Source organism: Artemia franciscana, chromosome 20 (assembly GCF_032884065.1).
Source record: "Artemia franciscana chromosome 20, ASM3288406v1, whole genome shotgun sequence".
NCBI classification, from domain to species: Eukaryota; Metazoa; Arthropoda; class Branchiopoda; order Anostraca; family Artemiidae; genus Artemia; species Artemia franciscana.
In genome coordinates this window covers 6852901-6868776 of record NC_088882.1, presented here as the reverse complement: position 1 = coordinate 6868776, position 15876 = coordinate 6852901, and the positions used below count along the sequence as shown (strand labels likewise).

The 15876-nt window shown below is 36.0% G+C and overlaps 2 protein-coding genes across 2 annotated transcripts in view; one reads left to right on the top strand and one right to left on the bottom strand.

The window, feature by feature from the left end:
- Positions 1-15876, top strand: part of LOC136040382 (RING-box protein 2-like) — a 97174-nt gene that overhangs the window by 18366 nt on the left and 62932 nt on the right. The window lies entirely within an intron of this gene.
- The window catches only part of LOC136040381 (facilitated trehalose transporter Tret1-2 homolog), a 44921-nt gene continuing 38062 nt past the window's right edge, over positions 9018-15876 (bottom strand). The window contains exons 6-7 of the mRNA XM_065724638.1: positions 15413-15547; positions 9018-9959 (exon numbers count right to left, since the gene is read on the bottom strand). Of these exons, the coding sequence (XP_065580710.1) occupies positions 9151-9959; positions 15413-15547 (944 nt within the window). The 3' untranslated portion in view covers positions 9018-9150. The remainder of the gene's footprint in view (positions 9960-15412; positions 15548-15876) is intronic.

Genomic DNA, 15876 nt, shown 5'->3' with positions numbered 1-15876 from the left:
CCTTCATTCACTAACAAGAGAATATCTCTGCCAGTAGCTTGAGTGGATACTCTTCGACAGAGTCACCTATATTTTGGCAGGGCCTGCTTCTGTCTGTCAAAAATTTCGACAAGGCTACTACAAGATATTCTAAAAAAAGAATCTCATAATAAAAGCCAATACCTACATTTGAATTCGGCTGAAGGAACGTTTTTAGTCGGTCTGGTATTCCACTACATACGACAAGAATTTTCGACACTTGGAACATAGTTTCGTCAGTATAGTATTAGCTGCCATTTTAACTTAAATTTATCAAGAAAAAGCCAATATAGCTACATTTTAGAGAAGTCCAGATATATCTTGATGCATTGGTCCTGATTCCAACTTTTTTTTGCAAAAAAAAAAATCCAAGTAATGACAGTTTGAACATTACATAGGTAAAAGATTGTCGGGAGGTCATTTTGTGTCGAAAACAGGAAATTGATTGAACTGAATATTTTTTTTTTATCCGGGTGTGTCGGATATAGTTTCCACGCTTCGTATTGACACAATATAACGACCGTTTCTAGAGATGGCGTTCCAAGTCACGACCAAGCAGAGTTATCCTGTCTGAAGAAAAATTTCGACAGCGGTTACAAAATTACACTGTAAAATCATCTGGGCCTTTACCGTATAAAGAAGTGTCTCACTCACTTTTTTTGTGGCACTTGATATTAACCAAGTGACATATAGCGATCGCAAATTTTGTCGGTCTGTCGTTCTGTCTGTCCCGGTTTCGCTACTTTAGGCACTTTCAGGTAAGCTAGGACGATGAAATTTGGCAGGAGCGACCAGGCCAGATTAAATTAGAAATAGTCTTTTCCACGATTTGACCATCTGGGGGGAAGTGGGGGGTCGGATAATTCGGAAGAAAATAGAAAAATGAGGTATTTTTAACTTATGAACAGGTGATGGGATCTTAATGAAATTTCATTTTTGGCAGGATATCGTGTCTCAGAGCTCTTATTTTAAATCCCGACCGGATCCGGTGACATTGGGGTGAGTTGGGGGGAGGGAATCTAAAATTTTGGAAAACGCTTAGAATGGAGGGATCGGGATGAAACTTGGTGGGAAAAATAAGCACAAGTCCTAGATACAGATACCTAGATACTAGATACTTTGGGGGAGTTGGGGGGGTTTAATTCTAAAAAAAAATGAAAAATTAGGTATTTTTAACTTACGAAGGAGTAATCGTATCTTAATGACATTTCATATTTAGAAGGACCTCGAAACTCAGATCTCTTATTTTAAATCCCGATCGGATCCAGTGTCATTAGTGGGGGGGGGGACCAGAAATCTTGGAAAACGCTTAAAGTGGAGAGATCAGGATGAAACTTGGTGGAAAGAATAAGCACAAGTCCAAGATAGGTGACTGACTTAACGGGACCGGATCCGCTCTCTTTGGTGGAGTTGGGGGGGAGTAATTCGGGAAAATTAGAAAAAAATTAGCTATTTGTAACTTACGAACGGGTGATCAGATCTTCACGAAATCTAATATCTAGAAGTATCTTGTGCTTTAGAACTCTCATTTTAAATCTCGACCAGATCCGGTGACATTGAAGGGAGTTGGGGGGGCGGAATTCTTGGAAAATGTGAAAATCGAGGTATCTTACGAATGGGTGATCGGATCTTAATGAAACTTGATATATAGAAGAATCTTATGTCTGAGATGCTGCATTTTCAATTTGAATCGGATCTGGGGACTTAGAGGGTTGGAGGGGGGAAACAGAAATCTTGGAAAACCCTTAGAGTGGAGAAATCGGTATGAAACTTAATGGGAAGAATAAGCACAAGTTATAGATACAAGGTTGACATAATTGGTACGGGTGCGTTCTCTCTGAGGGAGCTGGGGGTTGTTAATTTGGAAAAATCAGAAAAATTGAGGTATTTTTAACTTAAGAACGGGTGACCGGATCTAAATGAAATTTGATATTTAGAAGGAACTCATGTCTCAGAGTTCTTATTTCAAATCCCGACCATATCTTTTGACATTGGGGGGAGTTTGAGGGGGAGACCGGAAATCTTGGAAAACGCTTATAAATGTCGTAGATACGTGATTGACGTAACTGGACTGGATCCGCTCTCTTTTGTGGAGTTAGGTGGTGAGGTTCAGTGTTTTGGCGAGTTTGGTGCTTCTGGACGTGCTATGACGATGAAAATCGGTAGGCGTGTCAGGGAGCTGCACAAATTGACTTGATAAAGTCGTTTTCCCCGATTGGACCATCTGGGGGGCTGAAGTGAGAGGAAAAATTAGAAAAATTGAGGTATTTTTAACTTACGAGTGGGTGATTGGATCTTAATGAATTTTGATATTTAGAAGGACATCGTGACTCAGAGCTCTTATTTTAAATCTCGACCGGCATTAAGCCTCTGATTCTCCTTAAAAAGCAATCTATTGATTCTTGCTAGAGCTCATACCATATAAGCTCTTGGCTCTTGGCTCTTCTGACCTCGTCACAAGTGCCATATGAGCTCTTAGCTTTGATTGTAGTCTAGGATAGATACTTGTATATAATTTGAATAAAGGGCAAAAAAAATTGTAAATTATGTTTTTATGGCACTTGGTATTAACCAAGTGACATATAGCAATCGCAAATTCTGTCGGTTTGTCTGTCGGTCCCGGTTTTGCTACTTTAGGCACTTCCAGGTAAGCTAGGACCATGAAATTTGGCCAGCGTATCGGGAACCGGACCAGATTAAATTAGAAATAGTCGTTCTCCCGATTTGACCATCTGGAGGGGGGAGTGGGGGGCCGGTTAATTCGGAAAAAATAGAAAAAATGAAGTATTTTTAACTTATGAGCGGGTGGTGGGATCTTAATGAAATCTGATGTTTGGAATGATATTATGTCTCAGACCTCTTATTTAAAATTCCAAACAGATCTGGTGACATGGGGGGGAGTTGGGAGGGAGAAACCTAAAACTTGGAAAACACTTAGAGTGGAGTGATCGGGATGAAACTTGGTGGGAAAAATAAGCACAGATCTTAATGAAATCTGATGTTTGGAATGATATTATGTCTCAGACCTCTTATTTAAAATTCCAAACAGATCTGGTGCCATGGGGGGGGGGAGTTGGGAGGGAGAAACCTAAAACTTGGAAAACACTTAGAGTGGAGTGATCGGGATGAAACTTGGTGGGAAAAATAAGCACAAGTCCTAGATACATGATTGACATAACCGGAACGGATCCGCTCTCTTTGGGGTAGTTGGGGGGGGGGGGGGTTAATTCTGAAAAATTAGAAAAAATGAGGTATTTTTAACTTACGAACGGGTTATCGGATCTCAATGAAATTTGATATTTAGAAGGATATCGTGTCTCAGAGCTGTTATTTTAAATCCCGACCGGATCTGGTAACATCGGAAAGGGGAATTGGGAGGGGGAAACCTAAAACTTGGAAAACACTTAGAGTGGAGGGACCGGGATGAAACTTGGTAGCAAAAATAAGCACAAGTCCTAGATACATGATTGACATAACCGGAACGGATCCGCTCTCTTTGGGGTATTTGGGGGGGGGGGAGGGTTAATTCTGAAAAATTAGAAAAAATCAGGTATTTTTAACTTACGAACGGGTGATGGGATCTCAATGAAATTTGATATTTAGAAGGATATCGTGTCTCAGAGCTCTTATTTTAAATCCCGGACAGATCTGATGACATTGGGGGGAGTTGGGAGGGGGGAACCTAAAATCATGGAAAAAGCTTAGATTGTAGGGATCGAGATGGAACTTGGTGGGACAAATAAGCAGAAATCTTAGATACGTGATTTACATAATTGGAACGGATCTGCTCTATTGGGGGGGGGGGATTAATTCTGAAAAATTAGAAAAAATGACGTAATTTTAACTTACGAAGGAGTGATCGGATTTTAATGAAACTTCAGATTTGGAAGTACCTTGTAACTCAGATCTCTTATTTTCAATCTCAACCGGATCCATCGTAATTGGGGGGGCCAGTTGGGGGGGGGGACTGGAAATCTTAGAAAATACTTAAAGCGGTGAGATCAGGATGAAACTGGATGGGAAGAATAAAAACCTGTCAAAGACACATGACTGACATAATCGGACCGGATTTGCTCTCTTTGGTGGAGTTTGGGGGGGGGGTGTAATTTTGAAAATTGAGGTATTTGTAACTTACGTAAGGGTGACCAGATCTTAATGAAATTTGATATTTAGAAGGGTCTTGCGCTTTAAAGCTCTAATTTTAAATTCAGACCAGATCTTGTGACATTGGGGGAGTTGGAGGGGAAAACCGGAATTCTTGGAAAACGTGAAAATTGGGGTATTTTTTTTACGAATAGATGATCGGATCTTAATGAAATTTGATATTTAGAAGGAATTCATGTCTCAGAGCTCTTATTTCAAATCCCGACCAGATCTTTTGACATTGGGGGGAGTTGGAGGGGGAAATCTTGGAAAACACTTGGAGTGGAGGAATTGTGATAAAGCTTGGTGGATCGAATAAGCAAATGTCCTTGATACGTGATTGACGGAACCGTACTGGATTCGCTCTCTTTGGGGGAGTTGGGGGGAGAGGTTCAATGATTTGACGAGTTTGGTGCTTCTGGACGTGCTAGGACGATGAAAATTGGTAGGCGTGTCAGGGAGCCGCACAAATTGACTTGATAAAGTCGTTTTCCAGATTCGACCATCTGGGGGGCTAAAGGGAGAGAAAAAATTTGAAAAAATTAGGTATTTTTAACATACGCGTAGGTGATCGGATCTTAATGAATTTTGATATTTAGAAGGACATCGTGACTCAGAGCTTTATTTTAAATCCTGACCGGCATTAAGCCTCTTATTTTCCTTTTAAATCAATCTATTGATTCATAGAATTTTGCTAGAGCTCATACCATATGATCTCTTGGCTCTTCGCTCTTCTTGCCTCGTCTTGCGTGCCATATGAGCTCTTAGCTCTTGTTTGTTTTCAAAATGTTAAATACTGCTAAAATGTTCGGTAATATATTTAAAATGTCAAATTCCAATGTTACGTGTTTAAAAAAAAAAACACAACTTTCGTTCACAATTATAACGAGAATATGAAATAATGCCCAAAGAGACAGGATTTTTGAAAGGTTTGATACACAAACTAAAAATCGACCATTTTTTGTGTGTGTGTGTGTATTAGTTCAAGCTAAACAAAACTAAATCCTCCTCAAATGAAGAAGTTGTAAGGATGGATTTGAAGGAAATTGGAAATTCTTAGGAGGATATAAAGAGTAAAGCTTTGAAAAAATTTGGGTAGAGAAGTACGGAGAGAGCTGTATGAGCTTCAAGCGGGTTGGTGCTGCAGTGAGTTGTTAGTAGTAGCAGTAGTAGCAATAGAGGTTGAATACATCCAGAATCAAACAATACATGAGGAGGTGGGACTGCCATCCTCTGTACCCCTTTTGCAATACACTAAAGTTTAGCTTCTTTTATAGCAATACTTCGAAAACGATGATAACCTGCTCTTAAAAAGTGTTTCTTTCCCAAAACTTAGATGGAGAGGGGGATATGAAAAATTCAAAGATTGATTTTTAGGTAGGGTTTTCATTTTCTTTGTAGGGGTGGGGGGCAAATTTTATGCCCACGATATACTATCCGATAATCCTACTGTTGTGCAGGTACAATAATAACTTAACTTAATAATAACAATAACAATAATAACTTATTTGTCACCCGCTCCATCGCTTAAAATATGGAATATCAACAAAAAAAATCCATATTTTTATTTTAATTCAACAAAAAAAGACACACTGTTCTTCTGCTATAAATGTATCTGCAGCATGAGCACACATGAAAAAAACAAACTTTTGAAGTGGGAGAGGGCATTTTTGTGTCTATTTGAAGCCAAAATCGTTGAATGAAAAAGGCAAAAATTTGTTCAGAAAAGGTACATCAAAGGCTATTCAACTTAATTCAGTAAATTCGATTTTATTATCATTTGTTAAATATTATAAATACTAAACTTTGTGGAATACCAGAACACAAATATTAAAATTACCAATTTTAGTAAACTGCTCGCCGGCCATTTTTTTTTCTTTTTTTTGTGGCGGGGGTTAGTATAGACTAGACTATATATTGCAATAGTTCTTGGGGTCTAGTATAATGCAGTGTGAGTTTCATGAACCTTTGATTCTTAGAAAAAGCTTCAAGTTTTGTGAGCTAGTTAAAAAAAAAAGTTTGCTTTGATGTTTTTCTCTTGATTTTTTGTGTGTGTGTATGTATTAGTTCAAGCTTAGTTATATTAAAACATATCTGTTTTACTAACATATTAACATGTCTGTTAATTTAATTTAAATTAAATTAAGTTAAATCTGGACAGAAATTTTTCTTAAAATTCTCTTCACATTCCGTCTCTGGCACCTCATCTCTCACCATTTAGTACGGGTTGAGGGGACGGGAACGGGGACGGGGTGAGAGTTTCTGCAACTATAAAGTTACAATCTGTAACTTCATTCTGAGATTTGATAAATTCGGTTATTATTATAAAAAATTGAAAAGCTAAACCTAAGGAAAAAACAGGAACAACCTAATCACGCCTCCATTTTCGGTTACTATGATATTAAACAGTTACAGGTTCGTTTGGTGTTACATAGCGGTTGAAAAAAAAGTAAAAAAAAAACAACAACAATACGTAATTAGGTCTTATCATTTGGGTCATTGTCAAGAGATCACATTGGTACGAAGAAGCCCTAATACAATTTACGCGAAGGCTCTTTTCATGTAAGGGTAGATTTCGAAGAACTAAAAAAAACATACATTTTATGGATAGTATTAAAAAATATAGGAAAATCTCAAGATATGAAATCATCTCACAGAATTTTATTTATAAATCAGTTGGTCCAAAATTACTCCACTGCCACAACAAGGCGTGTCTTCACTCAGCTGTATTAACAAAAGACTTGCTTTAGAAGTTTAAATGGAAGTCTTTGAGTATTCATGCCACAGTCCAGACTTAGCCTCAAACGACCTTCATTTGTCCCAGAGAATAAAGAATTTTTGTTGGAAACCGTGATGGGAGTGATGTAGAACTTATAGAAGCTCTCAATAACTTGTTCAACAGCTTGGTGGGTACTATGTTTGCAGAAGACGTAGAAAAACTTTTGTAAATCTATATCAAGCGATATATTTTAATGGTGATTAGGGAGAAAAATAGCCTAGGTGTTAGTTAGTCAATAAAGTTTTATTTTTTTGTCAGTTATAAAGTTTTTTTTTATACTAATGCGTTCTTTATTTTCCGAATGCTTCTCTTTCTTCGCCTATATATTTATTTATCATGTGATATGTCTGCTGACATATTTTTCCCCTTAAGCTAATACAGCTTAACGTTAATGCAGCTTGTCTGACAGCACTGGCTACAGGTAATGCTTCAGAAACGGTAAGTGTTCTTACCGTCACCTTTACAGCGGCGCTTAATCAGTTTGAGAGGGCATTGTGTTACTTATAATGGGTACTAGTTCATTTGAGGAAAGTCTCCATCCCTGATTTCTGGAAATTAGCTCCGTTCCTTAGCATAACCGTGTAATTACGTGTAAATAAACACGCTGGTAGTAATACTTCGCAGCAACATGCACGGGTGAGAATGAGATTGGGCACAACTATTTGCACTGGCTACTCTTGATATGAACAGCCGATGGTGGAGTCCAGGTAAGGATTTGCCATGTGTAACTATACCAGTGCGGAAGAGCTTTATCGCCTGCTTCAACAAGTTATGTTCTTGTTGAACAAAAAACTGTAAAAGTTTTGACTGATGTCAGGTCACCTGGTATTACCTGTTGCATTCTGTTTTCAACTTCTTATCGACACTGTGTACTTGCTAAGTCCTGTCACCTCGAATGGTTTTCTCTTCAGGTCACAGTTACCAAATGTATTTGCCGAAATGCAGGAATTCCAGTCTGGAAGCAAAGGTGTGCTTGTTTTTTTCTAGTGTCTAGCATAACCAACACACCAGTGTCATTTCTGATCAAGTACCCTCTGCATGGCTGCAGTGTGGGTTTTGCTGTTAAAACCTGTATTCCTTTTGGCTCATGATAGTTAGCACCCGGCCTCCACATGTTTCCCGGCTACCAGCTTCTTGATGTTCCACTTGATGTTCCACTGATTGTTCATGATGTTCCACTGAGAAGTTATTCTTTCTGACGAGCAATCTTCATGGTTAAAGTTAATGTGATGGTGGGGGACTGTTGTGCTTTCTTTTGTTTATATCAGTGCAATCCTTAGTGGTTTGTCACAGCATGCACGGTACCGCACATTTTTTTCAGAAATGTGACACATCACAGCGCCTAAAAAAGACGTGGTCAGTGGAGGAACTAGCGTCAGAGTTATTTCAACCATCCCAACCGCATGTACGACCAGACATCGATAAAAATGGGTCGTTGAGTGTGGGTGAAGGAGGAGCCAAGGAGAAATGCGCAACACAGGATGTGCCAGGAAACTCTTTAATGGAGATGATAGGAATACGCACTATTGTATATATACCTTTGATGTGGTGGTTTGCCCCAATTGCGTAGCCATGACAATGACAACTGAAATGTGATACTTGCTGCATAAATGCCAAGTAAAATGTGGCTACCTCTGTAAGTGGAATAACTGCCCCGTCCTACGACATGAAAGAGCCGTAACTTTCTGGAGGTGTTCCTCCCTTTTTTCAAATTAGGTCAATTTATCATCCCTGTAACTTTTGATGTGTAATATCAAACCTAATGAATTCTATATATTTCAAATCTGCGTAAAAAGCCATTTCTTTTAATGTGTTAAATTTTATCTAAATTCTTCTTTTTAGTGTTTTGGTTACTATTGGGCCGAGTAAACTGTTCGATAAATTAACATGATAGCTAACTAGATATATTAGCAGAGAAATATAATAGGTAAAGGCCACATCGGCTTTTATATCTTTGCATGGTCTTAGGCCATATCTTTCCATGACCATATTGACAAAATAGATCAGACGTAGATACTTTGGTTCAAATTTAAGATTTGAAGCATTCTTTCGTATATCAACTCATATTTAATGCTAATATTTATTTACAAGATATTAAAAACAATTTACAGGGTACATACAATATTATAAAACTGTACATATCAACTAGTCCAACGAGAAGCCCCCCAATAATCAGACATATTAACAACATCCCCTTGTGTTTTGTTATTTTATAGTTTTGTTATTTCTACTTTTGGTTTCTTTGGAACTTTTTTTCTCATTAGTTTTTCTTCAATATGTTCCAATGAATGACTCTTTGTCTCTGGGACGAACATTAATACAAACACAATGCTTACTGCACAAATAGCACCGAAACACCAAAATGTACCATGAGCACCGAAATTTTTCATTAAGTCTTGGAAAATTTTGGTAACCACAAAACTGCAAGACCAATTAAACGCTGTGGCAACACTGGCTGCTGAACCTCTAATTTTCGCTGGAAAAATTTCACCCATCATTAGCCATGGTATAGGACCATATCCAATTGAAAATGCAATAACGTATATAATGAATGTTACTAAAGGTACCCAACCATATTCTGAAATATCATGTTCCTTATGTTGTGCCAGGTAGAACCCGCCAGAAACTAGTAACGACAGAGCCATGAGCAATGCTGATATGTTTAATAGTACTTTTCTTCCAACTTTGTCAATAACTATGTTAGACCCTATTGTGGCAACAAAATTCGCAATACCCACAAAAATTGAAGATAAATTAGCACTAATTGAGCTCTGAGACTTTTCAAATATTGATTCGGTGTAGAATATGACAGCGTTTACGCCAGATAGCTGTTGGAAAAACATGAGACCAAGTGAGATAAACAGAGGCTTGAGGTATCTCATAGTCATTAAATCTCTTATTCGGCTTTGGTTCTGTTCCTGATTTTTCTGAGCTGCTTTCATTTCTTTCAGCTCACGTGATATGTCCGTTTTTTTTCCTCTTAGCCATTGTAAGGCTGATTCAGCCTCCTCATTTCGACCTGCAAATTAAAATATTGAGCTGAGCAATATTTGAAAACCTAACTGAAGCACCAAGGACATTAATAATGGAATTTAAGTGCTTGGATTGTTTAATTGACAATTTGCACAACTATGTATACCTTGAAAGTTAGCAATAATCAGGGATTCAATTTTTTGAATAAAAATGCCTTCATATGCAATTATGTAGTTTTCTGTAGAATGGGATGCCAAATTTACAAAAGAAATGTGGGTGTAAAACCAACAAAAATAAGCTAAAAATTGAATAGCTTAAGGATAATCCAGTATCACCAAATTAAGAAATTTTTTTTTTTTTCTTTTTTTTTTTTTTTGTATGTGGTTCTCTATTGAATTTATCAAGTGAGTGTATATTTCACAGCGATTTTTTAATTGTAGCTTCCGTGAATTTCACTCAGAAATGTTTGTTTTGGTCCATCTTGGCTTGTTTTGGTTCATCTTGGCTTGTTTTGGCTGACCTGTTTTTTACAAGAAGCATGGTAACATTATTTGCCATCTACAACCAAATTTCAATCAATTTATAGATGTTGATATAGTCTTCAAAATGCATATGGTTTCCATTTGCTCCTAGAAGGATTTTTAAAATAAATTTTTCTAAATGCACCTTCACCCATCTACAAATAAAATATTTCTGCTCTGTATTATTTGTTATATTATTATAACTAATAAACGTTTTGTAAGCCCGATTAAGCAGAATTTCAATGGGCAAAAAGTTGTTTCTCACTGTTCATGGAAACGTTGCGACTGGGTGGTGAATTCATAAAGGTCCTTCTTGTGTAAATAACATTCAAGAAATTATTTAAAACTTAAACACAAGCAAAAAATATAATTTTTACACTGTATAATTAATCTAAAATACAGTTTAATTAATATAATCATTAGACAATTATATTACATAATGTTAAAAATTGTGTATAATTATATGATTTAGTTCAATAGATTTAATTTAAATTATAATTTTAACACTGTAATCTGCAGATGTTTCTTAAATAAAGAAATTTACAAACTTATTTTTACCCACTGATTTTTTATATTTGCTATTAAGATTATTCACTGATTTTTGATTTTATTTTTTATTAACCATTGTTTATTAAATTCCAGAAAAAGTCTATCAGTCTCTCGATGTTCATTACTTTCCAAAATCTTCAACAAATTGACCATATTTTTTTAATCATTAGTATTCAATGTTTTCTGAAAGATTCGAATGAGTAGCTTTAATCTTGGGTGAATTGTATAAAGTACAGTTTTCTGTCAGAATTTTTAGAATTCTATATTCAGAATTTTCATAAGGACTCAGAATGGTTTGAGCGACCATGCTGATTTTTGTCTATCCTGTCTGAACCAGTAGCGGTTCTAGCATATCTTGTGCCCGGGCATATCTTCTGTCTCCCGCAAAATTTTAAGGCCAAATTTAACCAAAATATTTATTTATTAACAGAAGTATTTTCAATTTACTAATTAATACTTTATTTTTAATTGTTTTTGAATTTATAATTTTAATTGTATAATTATATTTTAAATTTAACTATCATTAATTAATAAATAATTTATTAGTTATTTATATTTAGTAACTGCGCCCTCTACTTATTAATAAAATTCAAAAATTACAAGATGATTATAACCATTATATTATTTGTTTGAAATTTCGTGCCCTTAAAATTTCTGCGCCTGGGGTAAGTTCTCCCTCTGTCCCTCTCCTGAAACCGCCTCTGATGTGAACGTAACTTTTATCTTGTCCATATTATTGTCAGGTTGATATATGGTTCTTCCATTGTTTTCATCACTATTATATTGTTTAACTTGACGATCATTGTCTGAAATGAGGTTTGGGTTAGAAAAGTTGTTTGAGCGGTTTATGGTGTTTCTGGTGTAAAGTTGTTTCCATTGGTGTAAAGGTTGATATATGGTTCTTCCATTGTTTTCATCACTATTATATTATTTAACTTGACGACCATTGTCTGAAATGAGGTTTGGGTTAGAAAAGCTGTTTGAGCTGTTTATGGTGTTTCTGGTGTAAAGTTGTTTCCATTGGTGTAAAGGTTGATATATGGTTCTTCCATTGTTTTCATCACTATTATATTGTTTAACTTGACGACCATTGTCTGAAATGAGGTTTGGGTTAGAAAAGTTGTTTGAGCGGTTTATGGTGTTTCTGGTGTAAAGTTGTTTCCATTGGTGTAAAGGTTGATATATGGTTCTTCCATTGTTTTCATCACTATTATATTGTTTAACTTGACGACCATTGTCTGAAATGAGGTTTGGGTTAGAAAAGTTGTTTGAGCTGTTTATGGTGTTTCTGGTGTAAAGTTGTTTCCATTGTATTCAGCAGATCCATTAGGGTACATTTTTTTTGCGAAGGAGTAACTTCAGCTTAGAGTGAACCATTGTGGTTAAGATAAGGTTCTTCTGTTGTATTCACTATTTCCGTAATGATTCATCATTGTTTGAGCGAGCAACTTCAATTCTGTTTGAAATAGTTAAAATTCTTCCAGTTTATTCATTTTAAACAGTTCTTAGTAACAAACCAAAGTAAGGAATATTGATACTTGAACGGAATATTGACGACAATAGATACGATAAAAGAATCGGATTTTTATGCTGATTTCGAATATATAAGTTTCATCAAGCTTTGTCTTACCCATCAAAAGTTACGAGCCTGAGAATATTTGTCCTATTTTCGGAAAGAGGGAAATACCTCATAAAATTCATAGAATCTGGATGAAAACCAACCCATCGGATTCAGCGTATCAGAAAACCCTGCGGTAGAGGTTTCAAGTTCATATCTGCAGAAATGTGGAATATTGTATTTTTTGCCAGAAGAAAGATCATGGATGCGTGTTTTGTTTTTTGTTGTTGTTTTTTTCTTCCCAGGGGTGATCGCATAGACCCAGCGGTCCTAGAATATCGTGAGATGGCTCATTCGAACAAAAATTAAAAGTTCAAGTTTCCTTTTTAAGTAACCAAAGAATTGAGGGAAACTAAGCCCCCCTCCCACGCTCACTTTTTCCCAAAGTCCCCCTTTCAAAATTTTGAGAAAGCCTTTTTGTTCAGCATAGTCGAAAAGTCTTATAACTGTGTCTTTAGGTGAAAATGACCCCCTACAATCTCCGGGGGATGGGCTGCAAGTTGTGAACTTTGCCCATTGTTTACATATAGTATTTATTATTCTGACGCATACAGCCATTTTTTTGGGGGGGGGGAGGTTGTGCTGAGGATGGATTTCTATGGGGAAAATCTTCCTTGGGTAGGGAAATTTTTAGGGAGTGAATATTCCAGGGAAAATTTTACACTGGGGAGTATTGACAGAATGACTATATAAAATTCTTTTTAAATTCTCTTTGTCAAATTTCTTATGTGAAGATGTTCTGGAGGAATTATCCAGGGGCATCTTTCCGCGTTTTTGTATTCTGGGAAATAATTTCCACTGAATTCTAGGGGGTATTTCTCGAGTGATCGAGAAGCCGATTAGAGAGAAGTCTTATTCAAATGAAAGAAGATGTAGAAACACTGCTTTTACTCTCTTTTAGCTCATTTGTTTCAAGTCTTCTACACTTAATTCTGCCTGTGTTGATAAGTTGTGAATATCTCTTTTATTATGTCTTGTGATTATATAGCCGAAATATTAAAACATACAGGTATCATCTATTGGTTATAACCGTATACACAAGATTTATTTTAAGTGGGGGGGGGTAGAGTTCGTCCCCCGCAACAAAGCTGAGAACTGTTTGGAAAATATAATAACCTATGGGACAGTCGAGAGGTTTAGAGGACGGCTTGATACGAAAACTTTTGTTTCTTCTTCGTATACGCTGAAATTACTGAAAACTGCCATAAACACTTAAAAGTCTCACTCCCCCCCCCTGAAAAAATTCCTTATAAGAGAAATACATTTTCAAAATTTGAAATGTTGGCGGATATGATTTCAAATACGATATAAGTGACAATCTAAAGCTCAAAATCTGTAAGTGAAGTTACACCCCTTTTTTTGCAAACTCGTAGAGAAACATCAGTTGTCCTCCAATTTGAGTTTGACCTATTTACCTATTGAGTTTTGACATTAGCCTGACCTACAAAAGGAAAGTCGTGAGATTTACAGGACGGCCTGATACGGAGCATCTGTTCCTTCTTCGTGTACGCTGAAATTACTGAAAACTGCCATAAACGCTTAAAAATCCTCCCCCCAAAAATCCCTATAAAAGAAATACATTTTCAAAATTTGAAATGTTGGTGGACATCATTTCAAATACAATATAAGTGACGATTTAAAGCTCAAAATCTGCAAGTGAAGCTTTACCCCTTTTTTGGAAACTCATAGAGAATAAATGAATCAGTTGTAGTGTAATTCGAGTTTGACCTATTTACCTATTGAGTTTTGATATCAGCCTGACCTAGCAACGAAAAAGTCGTAAGATTTACAGGAGGGCCAGATACGGAGCATGTTCCTTCTTCGTATACGCTGAGATTACTGAAAACTCTCATAAACGCTTAAAAATCCTCCCCCCCCAAAGAAATTCCTTATAAAAGAAATACATTTTCAAAATTTGAAAAATTCAAATATGGTATAAGTTGCGATTTAAAGCTCAAAATCTGCAAGTGAAGCTTTGCCCCTTTTTTTGGAAACTCGTAGAGAATAAAGGAGTCAGTTGTCCTGTAATTTGAGTTTGACCTAGCCTGACCTAACAACGGAAAAGTCGTGAGATTTACTAGACGGTCTAATACGGAGCATTTGTTCCTTCTTCGTATACGCTGAAATCACTCAAAACTGCCATAAATGCTTAAGAATTCCCCCCCCCCCCCAAAAAAAAAAATCCTCATAAAAGAAATACATTTTCAAAATTTGAAATGTTGGCGGACATGGTTTTAAATACGTTATAAGTGACGATTTAAAGCTCAAAATCTGCAAGTGAAGCTTTACCCCTTTTTTGAAACTTTTAGAGAATAAATGAAACAGTGGGCCTGTAATTTAAGTTTGACCTATTTACCTATTTTGACATTAGTTTTGACATTAACCTGATCTAACTACGGGGAAGTCGTGAGGTTTACAGGACCGCCTGATGTAGAGCATTTGTTCCTTCTTGGTGTCTAGTATTATCTCTGATCAAGGCTGTCCTTAGCCGAAGCTATGCTTGCTAGTAATCTATAAAATATATAATTTGAGTAGACTTTTTTCTTGGGAAGAATAAAGTAGGTAGGAAAGAATAACGTATTTTTAATTAACTTAGTGCTTGAAGAATGTGTTGCGGAATTTTCCCTTCGGAAAAACAACAATAATTTCTTTTTGTTTATAATTGACCATAGTGTTTTTCTCTTTTATTTTATTTCCACTTTTTTGAGCTTACTAAAAAACTATCAAGCACAATATCTTCCTACTTTTGCACTTAATAGATAATAAAAGAAGCATGGATTTAGCTATCTTTAATGAATAAGCCTTACTAACCTTTTGATAAGTACCATCGGGGGGTTTCAGGAACAAACCACATGCAAGCCAGAAATGGAACAGGGAGGCATGCTCCTATTATGGCCATAATCTTCCAGTCCATGAAAGATCCAAACACATAACACATCAGGATTCCTAAAAGAAATAGTATTTCCAAAGTAGGTTGAAATTTCTCCCTACCCATGAAGAGCTAGTGGATTCATGTCAAGAGTATATATATTAATAATATATATATACATATATATATATATATATATATATATATATATATATATATATATATATATATATATATATATATATATATATATATATATATATATATATTAATAATATATAAAAGTTCTACGATTAACACAAGGTCTGGATACGCCCTTGTTTATATTATATGAAATAATTTAGCTAGGTTTTTTATATAAATCTAAAATTACGGCACTTAAGTGTTACGCGAGAAATAATCGAGA